The following is a 17,576-nucleotide window of genomic DNA, read 5'->3' on the forward strand; positions in this document are numbered from 1 at the left end:
CCTTGTTTCAACCAGTTGTAGCTGGTCCATCAAAGTCTCCAACGATTAAACCCATTTGCGTCTTGTAAGGCGTCCATTTGGATCAAGGAAATAGCTTTCTGCACTCGTCAAAACTCGTTGTAGTGGATCAGAAGTAGGGGAAAGATACCCAACGTGACGACATGGCCCCGATAGCTCTGATAAGCTTTTTAATTTGCTCGTGCATGTTATTCGTGCGTGGACCTTTTTAACCATTTCCGAGTGGCAGTAGGACAACGCGTTTTCCTGCCAAAACGGCGTTTCTTTTTAACCCTTTCTCTGCCACGCTTATATCCATCCTTGTAGCCAGTCTGCCAGCTCTATTTGTCTATGGAGATGTTCACCTACTTTGCAGGGCTATAACTTTTTAAATTGTATTGCTAAATTGACATTACTATGGCCCATTCAACATTGATTAGCTATCGTTCAGGATGTAGGAACGTTTTACTTTTTCATTCACACATTCATACAAAAATACGGTCTAGAGTATAAATATGTTTTTATCGTTTTCTGCAGTATTTCATAGAACGTGAGTTATAGCCATAAATGCTATATTATATCATCAAATGCAGTTTGATACCAATTGACGCCAGATAAAAAATGTCAACTGTACAAGGTCCCAGACGTTATGACTCATCATGCGCGGTCGACCGGAGGGGGGGGGGGTCGTTTATAAGTCTGTGGCCGACGTTAAATCATTCATGTAGTATGGGTGATATATATATCAGAACAGTTTGTATGGATAATAATAATCAAAAATGCTGAAACTCACCCCAGTCTCCTCTTACCGTTGGGTGATGAGCGTGGAGCAAAAAGATCGCTATTATGGGATGTTGATCTATGCGATCCATTTCCAGGTTGTATAATACTATATACGTCCAAATAATGTTGTTTATTAAGTTATGGCAACGGATCGATTATCCAGTGTGTCAAGATGGAGTCTTGGGAGGAATAGGGAGACACACCAGCGTCACAATTATCAACATCCGGTTGTAACTCGCCGATCGGCCACCAGGTGGCGGTATTGAAGCGTTGAGCGGAGTGCTACAGCACCAGTCAAGGATCCGTGGGTGAAATATGAATACCGTGACAGAAATATTAAAATATTGATCTCAAAGACGCTGTAAAACGTCATTGGCAGATTACGCATGGCGAGGAATGACGTCTTAACACGTCATCGGCGGAGAAAGGGTTAACTTGGAAAGCAAATGTAATCATTCAGCAACAAAAACGTTGCTGTATTCCCCAGTGTAACCATGGCCTAAAGGAACGTTGCAAGTTCTCAATGGCCAGTTGTACAGAGGCAATACAAGGCACAATAGTGTCATCAGCATAGGAATGGGCTTGACAACCATTCAAGGAAGAGACACTATCATTGATATAAATGGTGAAGAGGACCCAAAATTGTACCTCACGGCAAACATTGTTATTGACAAACATTATATCCAAACCAATACCGGATAATCTTTGTAAAGAGCAATAAATGATCAACTGTATCAAATAATGCTTTTGAAAGCTGTACAAAAATGGCAGCAGAGTGTTTCTTCTCATCTAAGGCAGATATTATATAATTTGTTACCAATGTAATAGATTAAATGGTGCTGTGATTAGCTCTAAATCCAGATTGGTGCAGATTAAACAATGACTGACTTGGAAGAAAATACTTTAGTTGATTGTTTACCAAATATTCCAGGACTTTTTGCTAAACAGTGTAATTTGGAGATTGGGCATTAAACATGGAAATATTAAATATATGTGTTTATTAGGGATGCACCGAAATTTCGGCACCGAAAGTTTTAGGCCGAAAATGGCAAAAAATTGCCTTTCGGCCGAAAGAGTTTTTTCACCGAAAATATATCACCGAAACAGAAACAACCTAACAACCTCGCGTGTTGTTGTGATGATGTCGCGCTGTCGGGAGTCGCGCTGTTTCTATGTAAACTCTGCGCGCAACGCGTCCAATAAATGCGTCTTTAACATGCTTTATATCCTTATTTACTATATGCCGCGGTTAATCACTGAGTGATCTAATATGCATATTATTCAGAGCGAGAGGGGGGGATTGTGTTTCTCACATTGACGCTGTCTGTCTGTCGCGCGTCTACTGTGCCGAGTCAAGCGAGCACATTCAGCTGGGGACTAGAAAGGTGCGCTCAGTAGAGCACAGATGTCCGCTGCGCAGCCAGAGAAAAGATGGAATTAATGTACTGTATGCATTCAGAAGTGCTGAATAAATGTTTTATGGACCCATAATAGTGATTATTTATTATTTAAGTTAAGTTTTGCCATAATCATATATTTTTCCATAATCATAATGTTCCACAACATTGGTAAAAAAATCTATTCTATGAATCATTTTCGGCCTTTCGGCTTTCGGCCAACTGTTTTCTATTTTCGGTATCGGTTTCGGCCAAGAATTTCCCATTCGGTGCATCCCTAGTGTTTATTGCTCAGTGATAATTGGAGCAGACAGTTAAAAGAAAAACAATAATAATAATAATCCAATTGACCCTCTCTAGTTGAACTCCTGTTATCAATGGCTTGCAATGCTTCAAGTACATCATTAGGAGAGAAGGGATGGAAGGTGAACTGAACATGGTTTATGGTTTACACACAATCATCATCAATAAGAAGGGCCCAGAGTATTCCTTTTCAAATAGATGTGCAGCAACAGCAAAGTTTATACTGATCAGGTTTTTGTTTGAGTTTACTGCCTTCCCAGGTGTTGCCAGGTTTGAGTAGAAGGCAGTAATTAGGTCTAAATAATTATTTGATTAGGCTTTTCTCAGAGCTGAAGTACATTTATTTAAGTTGTCTAAATGTTAAATGATAGCCAGTGTAAAGGATCTCCTGAGTGTTTGGCACAAGACCAGGCACTATTCCTTTCTTTAAACAAAGCTGACGGATTGTGTGAGAACCAGGTGTTACTCTGGCTTTTATTCTCAGTTTCTTAAATGGTGCATGTTTATCAACAATCAATGGTCCAGTGCCATCTGAACATCTGGGATCTCAGACTATGTGCTGCTATGCAAAATATCTTTCAAAAAAGCTTAGTCAATATTTAATATTTCTATTCATAATTGAATGACTCAGGGGTTCCCAAAGTCGGGGTCGCGACCCACAGGAGGGTTGCGGGCCGCCGCGGGGGGGGGGGGGGGGGTCGCCAGATGATTTCAATATTTTTTTTTTTTATAAAATAAAATACATTTTTATTCAGGCCACTGAATTTAGAAGCAGGCCAGGACAGTGTTTCTAGTTGCAGCAGCGCAATAGTTAGATAACCTAGGTGGGGAACAACCAGGAGATCACTGCAACTCACACAAGTTGGAGAACTATCTCTCTCTCTCTCTCTTGCTCTCACACACACACACAAAAGGAGCCGCATGTGATTGGTGGAGGCGGGACCCTTACAAAAAACTGTTGTTGCTAATCATTGACACATGCTAGCCTGTAATAATCCCCCCCAGAAAAATCTACTTTGCATTTGATATATTGCAAATATATGCCATCACACACACTGGCATTTAACACTTTGACTGCCGGGACCCGTCTTTAGACGTCTTTCCTGGCCATGCTAAAGTTGCCGGGGGACGCTGTACAGCGTCCTTATATCAATATTTCAAAAATCTGCGATCGGATTCATAATGTCCCTCCGCTGGCCTGAGATCCACCAGCAGGACCCACTGAGCTCTCTGGCGGTTCAGGAGCGCCATCTGGTGGCCGATCGGCGCAACCGCTTAACAGGAAGCGCAGTAGAGGTTTTGCTGGTCGGCCATATTACTTCCGGGCACTCGGTATAGGTTCCGGCACTCTAGCTCGTCACACTACATAGCGATCGATTGCCAATAACTCGATAAACAACATGATTTGGACGTATATACCATTATACAAGCTGGAGATGGACCGGGTAATAATATATCCCATAATGATAAAATTTCTACTCGACGATGATCGCCCAACGGCGCGCGGAGACTGGGGTGAGTTTCAGCGTGTAACGTTACCGTCTTCGATAATAACTGATATTATCAACATTTGACCCACATTAGATGATTGGTATAACGCTGCCCACGGAATTATAAACGCCCCCTCGCCCATCCGGTCAACATCAGATGACGTGTAGTAACTTCTAGAAGTACGTCTAGTTGGAATTTTTTATATCGCGCTGATTGCCATCAAACTGTATTTCATCATCAATATAATGCATTTGGGGCTATATATCACGTTCTGGAGAAAGCTGCAGAAAGAGATGAAAACATACTTATACATTAGACCATACTTTACTATGAATATGTGAATGAAAAAGTTTAACGTTGCTACACAATTAACAATACATATAGGACTTTGAATGGGCCCTAATAATGGCAATGTAGCAATAGAATTTAAAAAGTTATAGCCCTGCAAAGAAGGGGACTTTCTCCATAGACAAATAGCGCTGGCAATCTATGGTATATCATTAATTTAACCTTAGGCAACCAAAGTGTTAAAGGGTTAGAATTATAAAATTAATATGTGGTGTTATGATCAGGGCTGAAGTTGAATAAAAGATTGTATTATTTTCAATCTGACATTACAAAAAAACTGAAAATCCATCAAAATCAGTGTTGTTGCTAATCATACATATAGCTAGCCTGTTTTTTAACAATAATTTGTGATGCCATCACAACCACTGCCATTTAAAGGGTACAAATAAAAAAAATGCCTGCACCAGAATGCAGGAAATGAAGTCTTTGTAACAAGAAATGTCCTGGTGGGGGACCCCCTGCTTAAAAAGTGGCCTGACTGGGGATATATTTTGCACTATATTTCCTGGCCTGAATGATTACCCCAGTCCAGCCCTGGTTAAAAGCCTCCAATGCTTATTAGTGTGTGTGCGTTTGAACGTGTGCATGTTTCAACCATACATTTCCATTTATAAAAAAAATTAAAAATAAAAATAAGAAATATATATATATATATATATATATATTTTTAACCTCCTATAATAGTGGGGGTTGCGGCTCTCGTTATTTTTGGGTCGCGGCCTGAAAAGTTTGGGAACCCCTGATTTAACTCACCCACTACAATCAGCGCAGCATCGGAATACAGAGAAATTAGTTCTGCTGTTGCGTTAATGGAATCTAGATCAGCAGATGGGGTATAGACCCCTACTATAACCACTGAGGTAGGCCCCAACGGAACCCTCAGAGCAAGAACTTCAAAACTTCCGAAAATAAACTACACCATTTCTAATAGAGTGCAATACCGGCTGGAAGGCATAGGCGGCGGTATTTGCCCTTTTGCGAGCTCAGACCCATTCCCAATGATAACATCAGGCTGGATGTAGGGTTGGGCATCGTTTGGATTTGAACGATTCTGGTTCCGATTCCGATTCCCCATTTCGATTCCTGTTCTAAACTATTCTCGATTCCGATTATTTGAGGTGCAGGTCAAAACAGGTCACAGCTTATTTCGCAGGATATATTTTTTTTTTTTGAAAAATCTTAAATTTTTCATACTATTCACATTGTTCCAGAACCGGAAGTTAGGAACCGGTTCCTATTAGAACCGGTTCTCGGTGCCCAACCCTAGCTGGATGGCTTCCCACCCGCTAACACTGCCAATTGTGTTAGTATGGACGGTCAGCAAAGCCGGAGGCACCACAGCCGGATTCGATCCCACTGGCTCTGTGGTGGTAGACACTTAGTCCGCTGCGCTACCCGGCCGCCCCCCATTGACCATTTCTAAATCGTCTCGTTTAAAACAAATAAAGCATTAACATTTGCATGATGTACCTTTCTGTGCGTATTCATCCACAATCGATAGTTCAACATGAAAATATTCGCAATTAATCGTAAACAAAATAGCCAAATTTTAGAACCGGTTCTCGGTGCCCAACCCTAGCTGGATGGCTATTTGGAAAAGGGTATTTATAAGACAGGGGACCTTTAACATGATCCAGGTTCTGGAGTAAGCGATAAACAAATTATCACAAAGTTAATTTCTATTCTTAAAGGGAAGTGGGTCAAATGGAGTAGCAACGGGGGGATTGCAATTAAATTAGACAGTAATAGTGCGATTTGAACAATGAATAGGGTATCTATCCGTGACATGAGTAGGAATGAGTAGGACACAAAAACATTGCTCAGTCCTGATGATAGGTTCTATAAAAAAAAACAATGGTGGGTGGGGTAGGTTTAATTGTTTACTTAGTGTGACAGGGTAATTCAACTCAAGATACAATGACTGGTTCCCCCAAGGATGTGGATACTGGATACAGTGTTTCTGGACACATTCCTGTGCCCAACATGTTGGTCAGGTGATCTCACAATGCGAACCATATCACATGATATCAAACTAAATCAGTTAAGTAGTCCCGCCTACCTGTAATCCTGCCAATGCCTTTGTTTGAACAAATGGTGGAGCGGAGAGCAGCAGTGGATAAAGGAAAGGGGGCCTACCTACCCTCTGAATGTATCCAGGGACCGTAGCCTCTTGCTGGGTGTAGGCGGGGGAGGGATTATGGCGTCACTGACTATCTCCACTGTCCGACCTGGGGGGCCCAGCTCCTTGAGGACAGGAGAGGAGAAGTTAAACATAATATTTCATTGTTAAACTAAGGCTGCGTTACACTATGGCCAGTTTTTGTTTCAGTTTTCAGTTTCAGTTTCGCTTTTCAGAATGCTACGTAATGGCAGGCAAGTTAGACATCGTTTTGTCTCCTGACCACCGAGTGACCACCGCAGTTCAAACATGAAGGCAATTTTCAACCAATCAGAAAGGTTAAATGAGTCACTCCACATCCTGCTCAAAATCTCAAAAGCCTGGGCGGCTACGTGGTGCAGTGGGCAAGGCGCTCACCACGAATACTGGAGACTGGGCTCGAACAGGTTCGCCTCCCTGTTCGAGCCCAGCGCTCCACATTGCTTTCAGTTTAGCTGGTCGTCCGCACTAATACACATTGGCAGTATTAGGGGGAGGGAAACTGATGGGTGGGGATCGGGCGTTGTGGACAGCGACTCCTACAGGTCGGTTGGTGCGCCTGCGCAGTAGAATCAGGAAGCGACGGGGGCGGGGCCCCTCCAAAGCCCAGACCCCTGACCCTGAAAGATCGAGCCGCGCAGGTGGAAAGATGAGACTGCTGTTACCTCGAGTATCGGAGGGGACTCATGCTATGTATGACTTAGTCCACATTGCAGCCGGCTTGTGGGAGGCATGAAACAGCGTTCAAAGACAGGGGAGGGTTGAATTGGTTGATACGAAAAAATTGGGATGGGAGAAAAATAGAAAATGGGAGAAAAAGTGGATAAAAAAAAATCTCAAAAGCCACCATCTTTATACCTCGCATGAGCCATTTAGCCACATAGCATTTATTTTTCAGCAACAAATAAAGTGCAATAAACAAAAACGGATACATTCACTGTGTGTTCTGCCTCATTTGTTGATAATTTGTTGATGAAACAAAACTAACATCAACACAATTGACCACCAAAAGCGGAGTTTAGTCTCACAAAAAATATCGCTGATTTTGTTAGCTTACGTGCTAGGGATATGCCATTATAACAGTATAGCATTGTGGCTAGCAGCTTGGTAACTTTAATGCTAGCAGAATGAATGGATGTAAACTTTATTTAACAGATTGCAGAATGGGTACAATACAATACAGCTCAATACAAACAATTGTTAAGGGAATGCAGACTGTTGTAGCTTGGACTGGGCTCCTTATAACAATAACTTGACAGGAGCATGTCTATGTTCCCCGGGTCCTATGTTCCCCGGGTTCTATGTTCCCCGCTTTGATTGATTGATTGATTGATTGAACATTTTAGACCACCAGCCCTGATTCCAAACTCTAACCTTAACCAGTTCGAAAGAGGGCCTAAGCTTAACCGTTCAAAACAAGGCGGACATTAATAATTAATAAAATAAAAAATTAATAAAAATGTCAATCTATTAATCAATCAAAGCGGGGAACATAGAACCCGGGGAACATAGGGATGATCCCAACTTGACAACACATGGTAGCCGCAGCTACTTGGGACAGCTCTGCTGTAAACACTGGAAATAACCGTGCGGGTCTCTACTGCACATGGGCATAACGGCTCTGTATCCGGCTCACGCCGATTACATGGCACCATTGTTGGCGAGTTTCCAAAACGAAAACACCTTTTCAGCGTTCCCGCTAGGGAAACGCGTTTTCCTGCCAAAACTGCGTTTTTTTTTTTACTTTGACATGCAAACGTAATCATTCAACAACAAAAACAAAAACAAAAACCCTAGTGTAACCATGGTCTAAGTAGTAGAACAACATAGGAACAAAGCCAGGCAATGTGTCAAGAATTTTCATTGGGTCAAATGAATGTCATGTATGAATAAACGCAACCATACAATTATTATTGCTACTCTTGTGCATTGACTTTTACTCACTCAGACCAAGTGACAAAGCCATGTCTGTCTAAATCACGTCCTAGGTCTGTGATCATAAACCCCCCCCCCATTTCAAGAAAAGAGGGCAGGGTTAGAAAACAACACTCACAGAGTTGATGAGCCTCTCCGTCTCCATTGTGTTCCCCAGTCGGAAGAGGACGCTCCTCACCAAGTCCAGGCTGGACGAGACATAAGTCAGTTAGGAGTTGTCCTTTGATGCGTCCATGTGCGCACATTATCCATTTCATTACATCGGAACACATTAGATCACTGGATTCTCAAATATAAAGTGCTGCTGAGGCACAGTGCTGTGCCTTGAAAACAAAAGATCTAAGGTGCACCTTGAGGTTATGCTCAAATGTAAAAGAAAAACAATGCTAAACAAAATAAATACTTCATTATTAACATTAATATGAAGTACTGAATTCAGCATATGATCATACTTTGTAAGTATTATTGCAATACTTGACCTGGAGAGCAGTGCTTAGGCGGTGTGTCCATAGGAAACATCTTATTCAACTGGCAGCACTTGGCAAAAGTGCTTCTGAGTGCTGGTCATAGCTGCAGGCCAGGCGACTATTACTATTTTCAGCTGAGTCAGGAACGAGCAATAGCGCAGCTACATCCATTGAAATTAAAATCCACCAAATAACAACGCTTATTTTGCACATAATCTCACACACTTCCAAAAACGATGAACAGTTTTGCACACATTGATTTAGTTTGACAGTTATTGAGAGTAAATGAGTTTGAATAGCCACCGGTGATGTCATCGGGGACATTGAATCCTTGTGTTGTGCTAATTACAGCTCAGTGAAATGATAAGGTGGTATTTTTGCATCTACATTATTTTATTAACAGAACCCAAGGAGTCCATGTCCTGCTGGATGACATCAGTGGTGGCCATATTCAAACTAATTTAATGTCAAAAACTGTCAAACAAAATGAATGTGTGCAAAACACAAATAAATCTGCATTGTTTTTGGTGAAGTGCCCCTTTAATGACAAAGCCAGCGCTGAAGAGACATGTGGACACGCTGCCTTAACACTTTGGTTGCCAGCCGGATATGACGAATTATCGCTTGGATGCCAGCACGTTAATCAATGGGAGGACGAGCATATTTGCGAGCGATTAAAGGGGAACTATCTTATAAATGGCCTTTTTGAGTGTTTAGCATTGTTTCCTAGCTATGTGAACTTATATTAATATGATCTATGTCTCAAAATTCTCATATTGGCGCATTCTTCCAATTCTCCTCTCACAATATTCACCCTCACTGAACTGAGTCGTTTGAAAATGTGCCTATATGTGATGTCATATAGTCACTGCTGCATGTTAATGTTCAGGCGAACACGACGGTGCACAGTGGTTTAGGTGGCACCTGCAGCTGCGGCTGCAAAACAGCTCGAGATCTTGAGGTAGAAAAATGCTGTTTTTGAGGACTTGATTAGAAATACAAAACAATGAATAAAAAAAATATATATATTACAGAGGTGTTCCATAGACTCACAGGAATTGTGTAAAAGTGCCCAAATAGTGAAAGAAATAGTAAAATAGTTCCCCTTTAAACTATATCTTAAATTATGGCTATGGGTCTAATACACCCGTCGCTTATCAATGACCTGCTTGCAGTCAACATAGGGCTGGGCGATATAACGATAACGATAAATATCGCGATATATTTTAATAATCGATATCGAATATCGAAATAAAAAAAAATCGAAAAATTGTTTTTTTTTTTTTTACCTGCAACAGGGCAGTTTTAAAACCAGAGACAGTGGACAGACTTGTCTTTCTTGCCTGCAACTTAAAGTAATGGCTTTGCTTGTCCAAATGACAATACTGACCAAATTCAGATTTCTTTTTCTCTTGTCCATTATTTTGTTTGCTTTCTAATTTAAAATACATTTTGAAACCGTCTGTACACAGTAGGCTATGTGTGCTAGCAGAACTAGACTCCAGTCACGAGTCACAGTGCACATGTGCGGTGGTTTGTGCACCAAAAAAGCGCCAAAAGATCGAAAATAAACTAGCAGAGCCAGAACTGTTCAACTCCTCTGGAGCCACAGCCAGCAGAGAAGCCGGTTTACTTTAGCTTTTAAACCAGCTGCAGCCTGAGAACTGGAGTGTGAGGGGATGTAACACTAAAGATGGCGGCAATGACAAAGAATTGCTGCAAAATAAACATACATCTGTTGTTAAAAAAAAAAAAAAAAAAAAACATGTTTTTTTTTTTTTATACTTATAACAATTCGATAATTATCGATATCGAGAAATAAAATAAAATTATCATATCGTTATCGCGATATGATTTTTTTCCATATCGCCCAGCCCTAAGTCAACATGTACGAAACGGATTGTTTTTTCATCAGTACATTTCCGTTTTGAATACGAGTATAGTTTTGGAGATTTCTAGAAAGAAAAAAAGATTCCGCGATAATAGCCATTTACTGGAATACACAAAACATGTTGTCATTTTCCGGCTGATTTATGAATCGTTTTCAAATAAACGCTAGATTATCGAGAGTATTTGTGTTCTTATGCACGATATAAAAGTGGGCTGAAAAATAATTTATTCGTACACGTTGTGAACGCTGTTAAAAAAAACTCTGATTAACACAAAACTGGTAACATAGAGTCCTTACCTCAGATCAGATGTTCTGCAAAAAGATGAATCCAATTCCTGATCGCCATTCCAAATATTGATCGCATTTATTGATCCAACGTTATAGTCCGAAACGCATAATCGAAAGCTGCTCCGAGCCTCCCCAGTGAACAGACACTGCTTGCCAGAGATGGGGAAACCCCGGACCGGAGTTTTTCTCTGATGCACATGGCCACTCAATCCAATCCAATGATGTGCATTACCATCCGGGAGACGATAGGGGGCGGTATTTGCCCTTTTCGAGCTCAGAGACATTCCCAATGATAACGTCAGGCTGGATGGATGAAAATGTATGGATATCGCTAATAAAAAAAATAACGATTAAATAACGAGAAATCTCATTATTGGCAACCAATGTGTTAATGTTCTGCCTCCTCCTCATTTGTGATAAAACTAGGTTGTATGTAACATTTCTGAGCAATTGATAACTAGGTGTGTCTTACATTTGCCACAGTATTAAAAAGGTTGAGGGACACTGGAGCTTGGCCTGGACACAGACAGTGAGCCATGCTCTCAAGCCGAGTGCCTTCAGTGGCATTTACATGTCATATTGAGTTAATAGAAGATGTAAATAGGAAGTTTACCCCAAAAGTGTTCCCCCGATGGCAGACACTATGGCAAACCCAGCAAACAGGAGGAAGGCTATCATGATCGCTGTGGAGAGAGTGGTGAATAGATTAAAGTGAGTCTGTGGAATATTGGCGGGTGGGTGTATGTGTGTGTGCACGTGTGTGTGTTAGGGCTGTCACTTTTTCAAGAATCAAGTTGGACCGAATCCAAACATTTAAAAATTAAATCTAACATTTATCCTTTATTATAACATGCTCTCGCCCCTCCCCCTGGTACCCCGACGAGAGAGAGAGAGAGAGAGAGAGAGAGAGAGAGAGAGAGAGAGAGAGAGAGAGAGAGAGAGAGAGAGAGAGACTACTACAGAGTGCACTGAATAGACAACAATAATGAAGGCACTTATTTCTAGAAAAAGAAAAAATGTATTACAGTTGTACTTTTATTAAAAATAAATCTGTGTCCATACGACTTGAGTTTGTGATCACGTGGCGCTCGCCTGCTCTGCTATCCTTCAACAGCCGGGAACTAGCTCTCTTTTGGAGATGAGAGGAGAAAGAGAGAGTAGCATAAGGAACTCCGACTACAGAGGGAATTTTGGGGTGCACACAAGGCGCTCCTTGTTAAATACTTCACCTATGAACACAAATGCCACCTTTTGGAACACAAGGCACATTGCTTTTAGTGCGATTACATTCATCTGGGTACTGGAAAGCAGATTGTGGAATGAATAGAATGGCCAACTGCCCTCCAATTATTTAATTCAATGCATCACTAGGAAAAGTGACAGCCCTAGCGTGGTGCATTGTTATTATGTTATCATTGACAATCAGCAGGCTCGATGTCAGGTCAATGTAACATAATAAGGAGACGGTAGCCAAAGTAATTACAAATAATATTTAATGGATAATTATTAATTAGTAATGACCATGGTTTAAACAAGGAAATATAAATAAATTACAAACAAAACCACGTACTGCAGTGCACAGACGGGATCAGCACCAGACGAAAGGGAAGACAGAATACTTATACATGAGGGGATGACGAGACAAGACACACCTGGGTTAATTGCAAATGGGCACAGCTGAGGGGAGAACGATAAGGACTACAACACCATGACAGGGAACTACAGCTAGACAAGACACATCACACTAGGAGCGCCTGATCCCAGGGCACAAACATAGACCCCACACATAACAATTGTGAACATGTGTCTCACGTATATAGCTGTTGATGGGGTCTCTATCAGTCACTATGGAACAGTTGACCACAGAGGTATTCAGATTTTTCACCCATAGGGAGTAGTTACCATGCTCCCCAAAGTGAAATGGAACCCTTAGGGAAGAGAACATAATGATTAACAGACTAAATACATTTACACACACATTCACTGCACACAAGAACCATATGCGTGTGTGTGTGAGATTGTTTTTACATGTGGAGTTTTCAAATAAATCAAAATCTATAGATGACTATTAATTACTCAGTTTCCCCAAACTGACTATTCCTTCAAGCTACCGGTATTTAAAAAAAATATATATAGCTATTTGCTTATATCCATCAAACCACTTTGTTATATAGTTATAATTGTTTTATAGATATGTTAATCTTGATCTTTAGCATAGACATTAACAAATGTTTAATTTTTACTTTGTTTTCATGATTTCCATTTGTTTTTATTTTCTCATGTTTGATGGTTCTCTCAAAGCTGCATAAAAAAAGAAAACAGAAAAAAAGTCTCATACTCATACATAGCGTTTAGATATAATTCAACATCATATATGTTATGACAATAACATGGGGCGAATATAATTTCCCTGTTCTTTCGTGTGCTTTCTTGTGTTTTGTATGCGTGTCCGGTAACATACGTGCAGAGCTCACGGCTGGCAAGGGAGCTGTTGAGCATCAGGGTGATGCCATGTTGCGTGCCCACAATGAAATCCACTGAGCTGGTCATGCCAGGACCAGGTCCCGCAGGCACCACCCCCAGAGACTGGTACAAACACTACCACAAACATCATAACTGTTACGACCTGAACAACAATCAGAATAACATCCGACAGAATCACCGTCAAGTCAGTTACACTTACGTCAGAGGAATTAATCTGTGGAGGATATTTTGTGTGTGTGGTGGGGGGTCTGGTGTTGGGGAATTATCGCAAAAGGATCAATCAGAATCGGTTTATTCGCCGTACATTTACACAAAGGATCAAAGGTACAGACACCTTCTACAGCGTGTAGACGTGCAGACAGGTAACCTACCTGGTAGCAGTGGTCCGACGTCCAGGACACCACCACCTCAGCAGCCAGCTCATTGTTGACTGTCAAAAATGCCTCATCCATCTTCAGGGTTATTGACTTACGATGAGGGTGACGAGCTGGAACAAAGAGACAACAAACATTGTGCAGTTCAATACATCTGATAAACAAGAAGATGAATTCAATTAGTAGTAATATTAATTCTACTCTATTATTACTACCATTTCTATTTTTTTTTCCTGCCGGTATCTCCCCTCCCCCTGCTGCTATGACACCTGGATTTCGCCAAGGGGATTAATAGGAACACTTGACTTGAAGAAAGGAAGTTCACAGGAAACATATTATATCAGTCTCTCTATATGTCAAGTATCTTTAGTACCAGATGTGAAGCTAGTTCTCACAAGATGAGACTTTTTTGCCAGTTAGTTTAAATCCTATGGCTATATCCACACAGCAGCTACACTCATTATGAAATCAAGAAAGACGACAGACTTGCAAGGATTGGCTAATGTCAGCATGCCTAGCTCTCTCCTCTAATCAGTATAGAAACACTGTGCTTAGCAAGCTATAACTTACCTCTACACTTCGGATTCAGTGTTATTTACAGCCTCATTCCATCTCAACGAGCTATCATTTACCTCAACACTTCTGATTCAGTGCTATGTACAGCCTCATTCCATCTCGACTTGTGTGGTAGCTAACTCTTTAGCCAGATCAGACCCCAAAAAAAGTACGCTGAACAATCCCTACACAACCACTGAACTGAAGGCTTACTACTAGTCAACTACTCTGGAGGAAGGCATGTGAGCGAGTGGAGGGGGTTTATGTAGCAATCATCCCTATGTCACATGCTCTATTAATCTGCTTCTTAGAAGAGAAAATGCCCCCACTTGGAGGGAAGTTCAAATGTCTGGGGTTCATTCTTGGACTACTGACTATCCATTCCCTTGTATATTGATCACATTGGTGCACCTATTCTTGTTAACGTTGGCTATTAACCAAACATAACAAGGATACTGTATTGTACCCATTCTGCAATCTGTTAATAAAGTTTTCAATCAATCAATCAATCAAGGAAGTTTAGTTATGGTTTACATCCATTTGGGATTGTAGAATGGACAAATGGCGTAGCTAACTTGGCTTCAGTAGATGAAAGGGGGGCATTTTGATGTTTTAAACGTACATATTATTAGCCATCGTTGCTTTTTAAGGTATGTTAGCGTTAGCTATTCAACTTAGCTGTTCGTTGATCCTTGGCAAAAGCTCCTGTTATACATTAGTTACTTACAAGAGATTTCAGCAGTCAAAGGTGCCACGCAAATGGCTACAACCAAAGCCACCACTGAGAGAAAAAACAACTCATACTTCTTTGGTTGTGCCATTTTAACGCCCTTCTCCCTTCCTGCGCTTCCCGCTGCAGCCGAAAATGTTGCCTTTCGTTGTTCCTTTATTTTGTCTCTTTCCATAATAAATAAATAATAAATGCCACTTCCTCCTCCTTGGTTTCACATGTTTCTAGTGGGAGGGAGGAGGGACAAAGTACAATCAGATAACTTGTTCGTCTCGTCTGGCACGAGAATGAGATCAATGTGTGAGTGTACGGTGTACCTAAGAGAGACTATCTTATTTTGTATTTTAATCGCTAATCGCCTCTGTGGTTTAAACTTTAAATAACGTGTATTTAGTGGCCAATTTGGTATTGACACAAAGCGTGTGTTCAGACTTTGCCGCATGCGCACCCGTAGCGACGAGTAGGGTATATCTGCAGAGCCGCAAGCCCAACGTCTGGGTGGGCTTCGGGGCTTGTACTCGGTTTGAGGCGGGATTTCGGGGCTTGTACTCGGTTTGACTGTGCGTGGGCGGGGCGTCGGGGCTTGTACTTGATTGATTGATTGATTGATTGATTGATTGATTGATTGATTGATTGATTGATTGATTGATTGATTGATTGATTGATTGATTTGTTGATTGATTGATTGATTGATTGATTGAAAAGTTTATTAACAGATTGCAGAATGGGTACAGTACAGCTCAATACATACAATTGTTATACGATGAATTGAAAATGGGGGACCCTGATGTAAACAAGACGAAAGTCTTTCTCTGGTCTGCATCCCCTTAACAATTGTATGTATTGAGCTGTACTGTACTGTACCCATTCTGCAATCTATTAATAAAGTTTTCAATCAATCAATCAAGGGGATGCAGACCAGAGAAAGACTTTCGTCTTGTTTACATCAGGGTCCCCCATTTTCAATTCATCATAACATATATGACACACACGACATACAGATAGACCGTACTGCTACATCTATACATTTATGACATATCAGATTTGCAAATACAGTACTGTTTGTGATACAAAAAGTGTCCAGAAAAAGAGTGTATATACATTTGACGTAGAAACTGTACATTGGAGGAAGTTGGGTAGGTGGGGTGGGGGCTGTACATTGAAGGTGGGGGGGGGGGGGGGGGGGGGTTGGGTATGTGGGGGGGTGGGGGTGGGGGACACTGTACACTGTACATTGGAATACTGACAAGGCCATACTTGGTAATTTACTGTACATCTGGGTTAGGACATTTGTAGGGGCCAGTTTCGAATTGCAGTCTCCTGTAGGTGTTCTTTGAGAGTGTTTTTGAAAGTGGGTAGTGATTCACATTCCTTTACAGCTTTGGGTAGGGCGTTCCACATTGATGTGGCATAATTGCTAAACGTGTTTAGTCCCTTGTTTGAGCCGAATCTGGGTTTAACATGATTTGTGGAGCTCCCTCTGGTGTTGTGATTGTGGTATTCACTGACCTTTGGGAAGTATTTTGACATGTACATGGCTGGGTACCTTGGTCGTGTAGTGTATCTTGTAGACTCAAATCAAATCAAATCAAATTTATTTATAGGGCCCGACAACACACGTTAATGTCCCCATGGGCCGTACAGATCTTCTTTAAACAAGTCAAGAAGAAAACATAACAATAAGTCAAGAACAGAACAAGAACACCATAAGGTGCAAACATTTTTAGATGAATGCAAATAAATGAAAGAATGCAAGCACTCCCAGACATACCCCACGCGAAGGTAAGGAAAAACTCACTAAAACCTAACAATAGGGAAAAAAGCTCCACAGGCAGTGTGGAGGAGAGAAACCTTAGAAGGGCCATTCAAGGGGGGATCTCCCTTCTTAGATGTTGGTGATAGTAGTGTTGCAGACGGACAGTTGGTAAGCATGCACTCATGTGTGTAGTGGAACACAGATGAGTGCATGCAATAGCAACTGTACATTTTGAAAAATTAAAGATAGAGCTAATAGCGATAGCAACTGAACATTTTGAAAGATTAAAGATAGAGCTGATAGCGAATCTATTTGAGGCACAGGGTCGGCGCAAAGAGGGTCACGTCCTCCCCGTCTTAGTCAAGGGACATTTAACACTCCGGTCGTTGCTCAGGGACAGCCGGAGACAGGGAGATAGGGGGCGTCGCAGAGAGGGTCGCGAACTCCCCGACATCATCGCGGGACATCCGGCACTCCGATCACCACTACGAGACCTCCGGAGACAGGGGGGCACGCAGAGGGGGTCGCAACCTCCCAGCCTTCGTCACGGGACGTCCAACACTCCGGTCAACACTCCAGGACAGCAAGTCATAGGGAGACAGGGAGACGGGACAGGCGT

General features: G+C 41.5%; 1 protein-coding gene across 2 annotated transcripts in view; it reads right to left on the minus strand.

The window, feature by feature from the left end:
* Nucleotides 1-15,431, minus strand: part of hgsnat (heparan-alpha-glucosaminide N-acetyltransferase) — a 60,538-nt gene extending 45,107 nt beyond the window's left edge. Inside the window, exons 1-7 of one of the 2 annotated variants that reach the window (XM_084318661.1) lie at nt 15,199-15,431; nt 13,914-14,029; nt 13,520-13,656; nt 12,871-12,986; nt 11,672-11,741; nt 8,531-8,600; nt 6,460-6,563 (exon numbers count right to left, since the gene is read on the minus strand). In XM_084318661.1, coding sequence (XP_084174787.1) covers nt 6,460-6,563; nt 8,531-8,600; nt 11,672-11,741; nt 12,871-12,986; nt 13,520-13,656; nt 13,914-14,029; nt 15,199-15,376 — 791 coding nt within the window. In that variant the 5' untranslated portion in view covers nt 15,377-15,431. Of the gene's footprint in view, nt 1-6,459; nt 6,564-8,530; nt 8,601-11,671; nt 11,742-12,870; nt 12,987-13,519; nt 13,657-13,913; nt 14,030-14,486; nt 14,585-15,198 lie in introns of those variants that run through there. The other variant, XM_084318662.1, reaches the window with a different exon arrangement.
* Between the last annotated feature and the right edge of the window lie 2,145 nt (nt 15,432-17,576).

Source organism: Notolepis coatsorum (assembly GCF_963971535.1).
Source record: "Notolepis coatsorum genome assembly, chromosome: 7".
In the NCBI taxonomy this organism is placed as follows: domain Eukaryota; kingdom Metazoa; phylum Chordata; class Actinopteri; order Aulopiformes; family Paralepididae; genus Notolepis; species Notolepis coatsorum.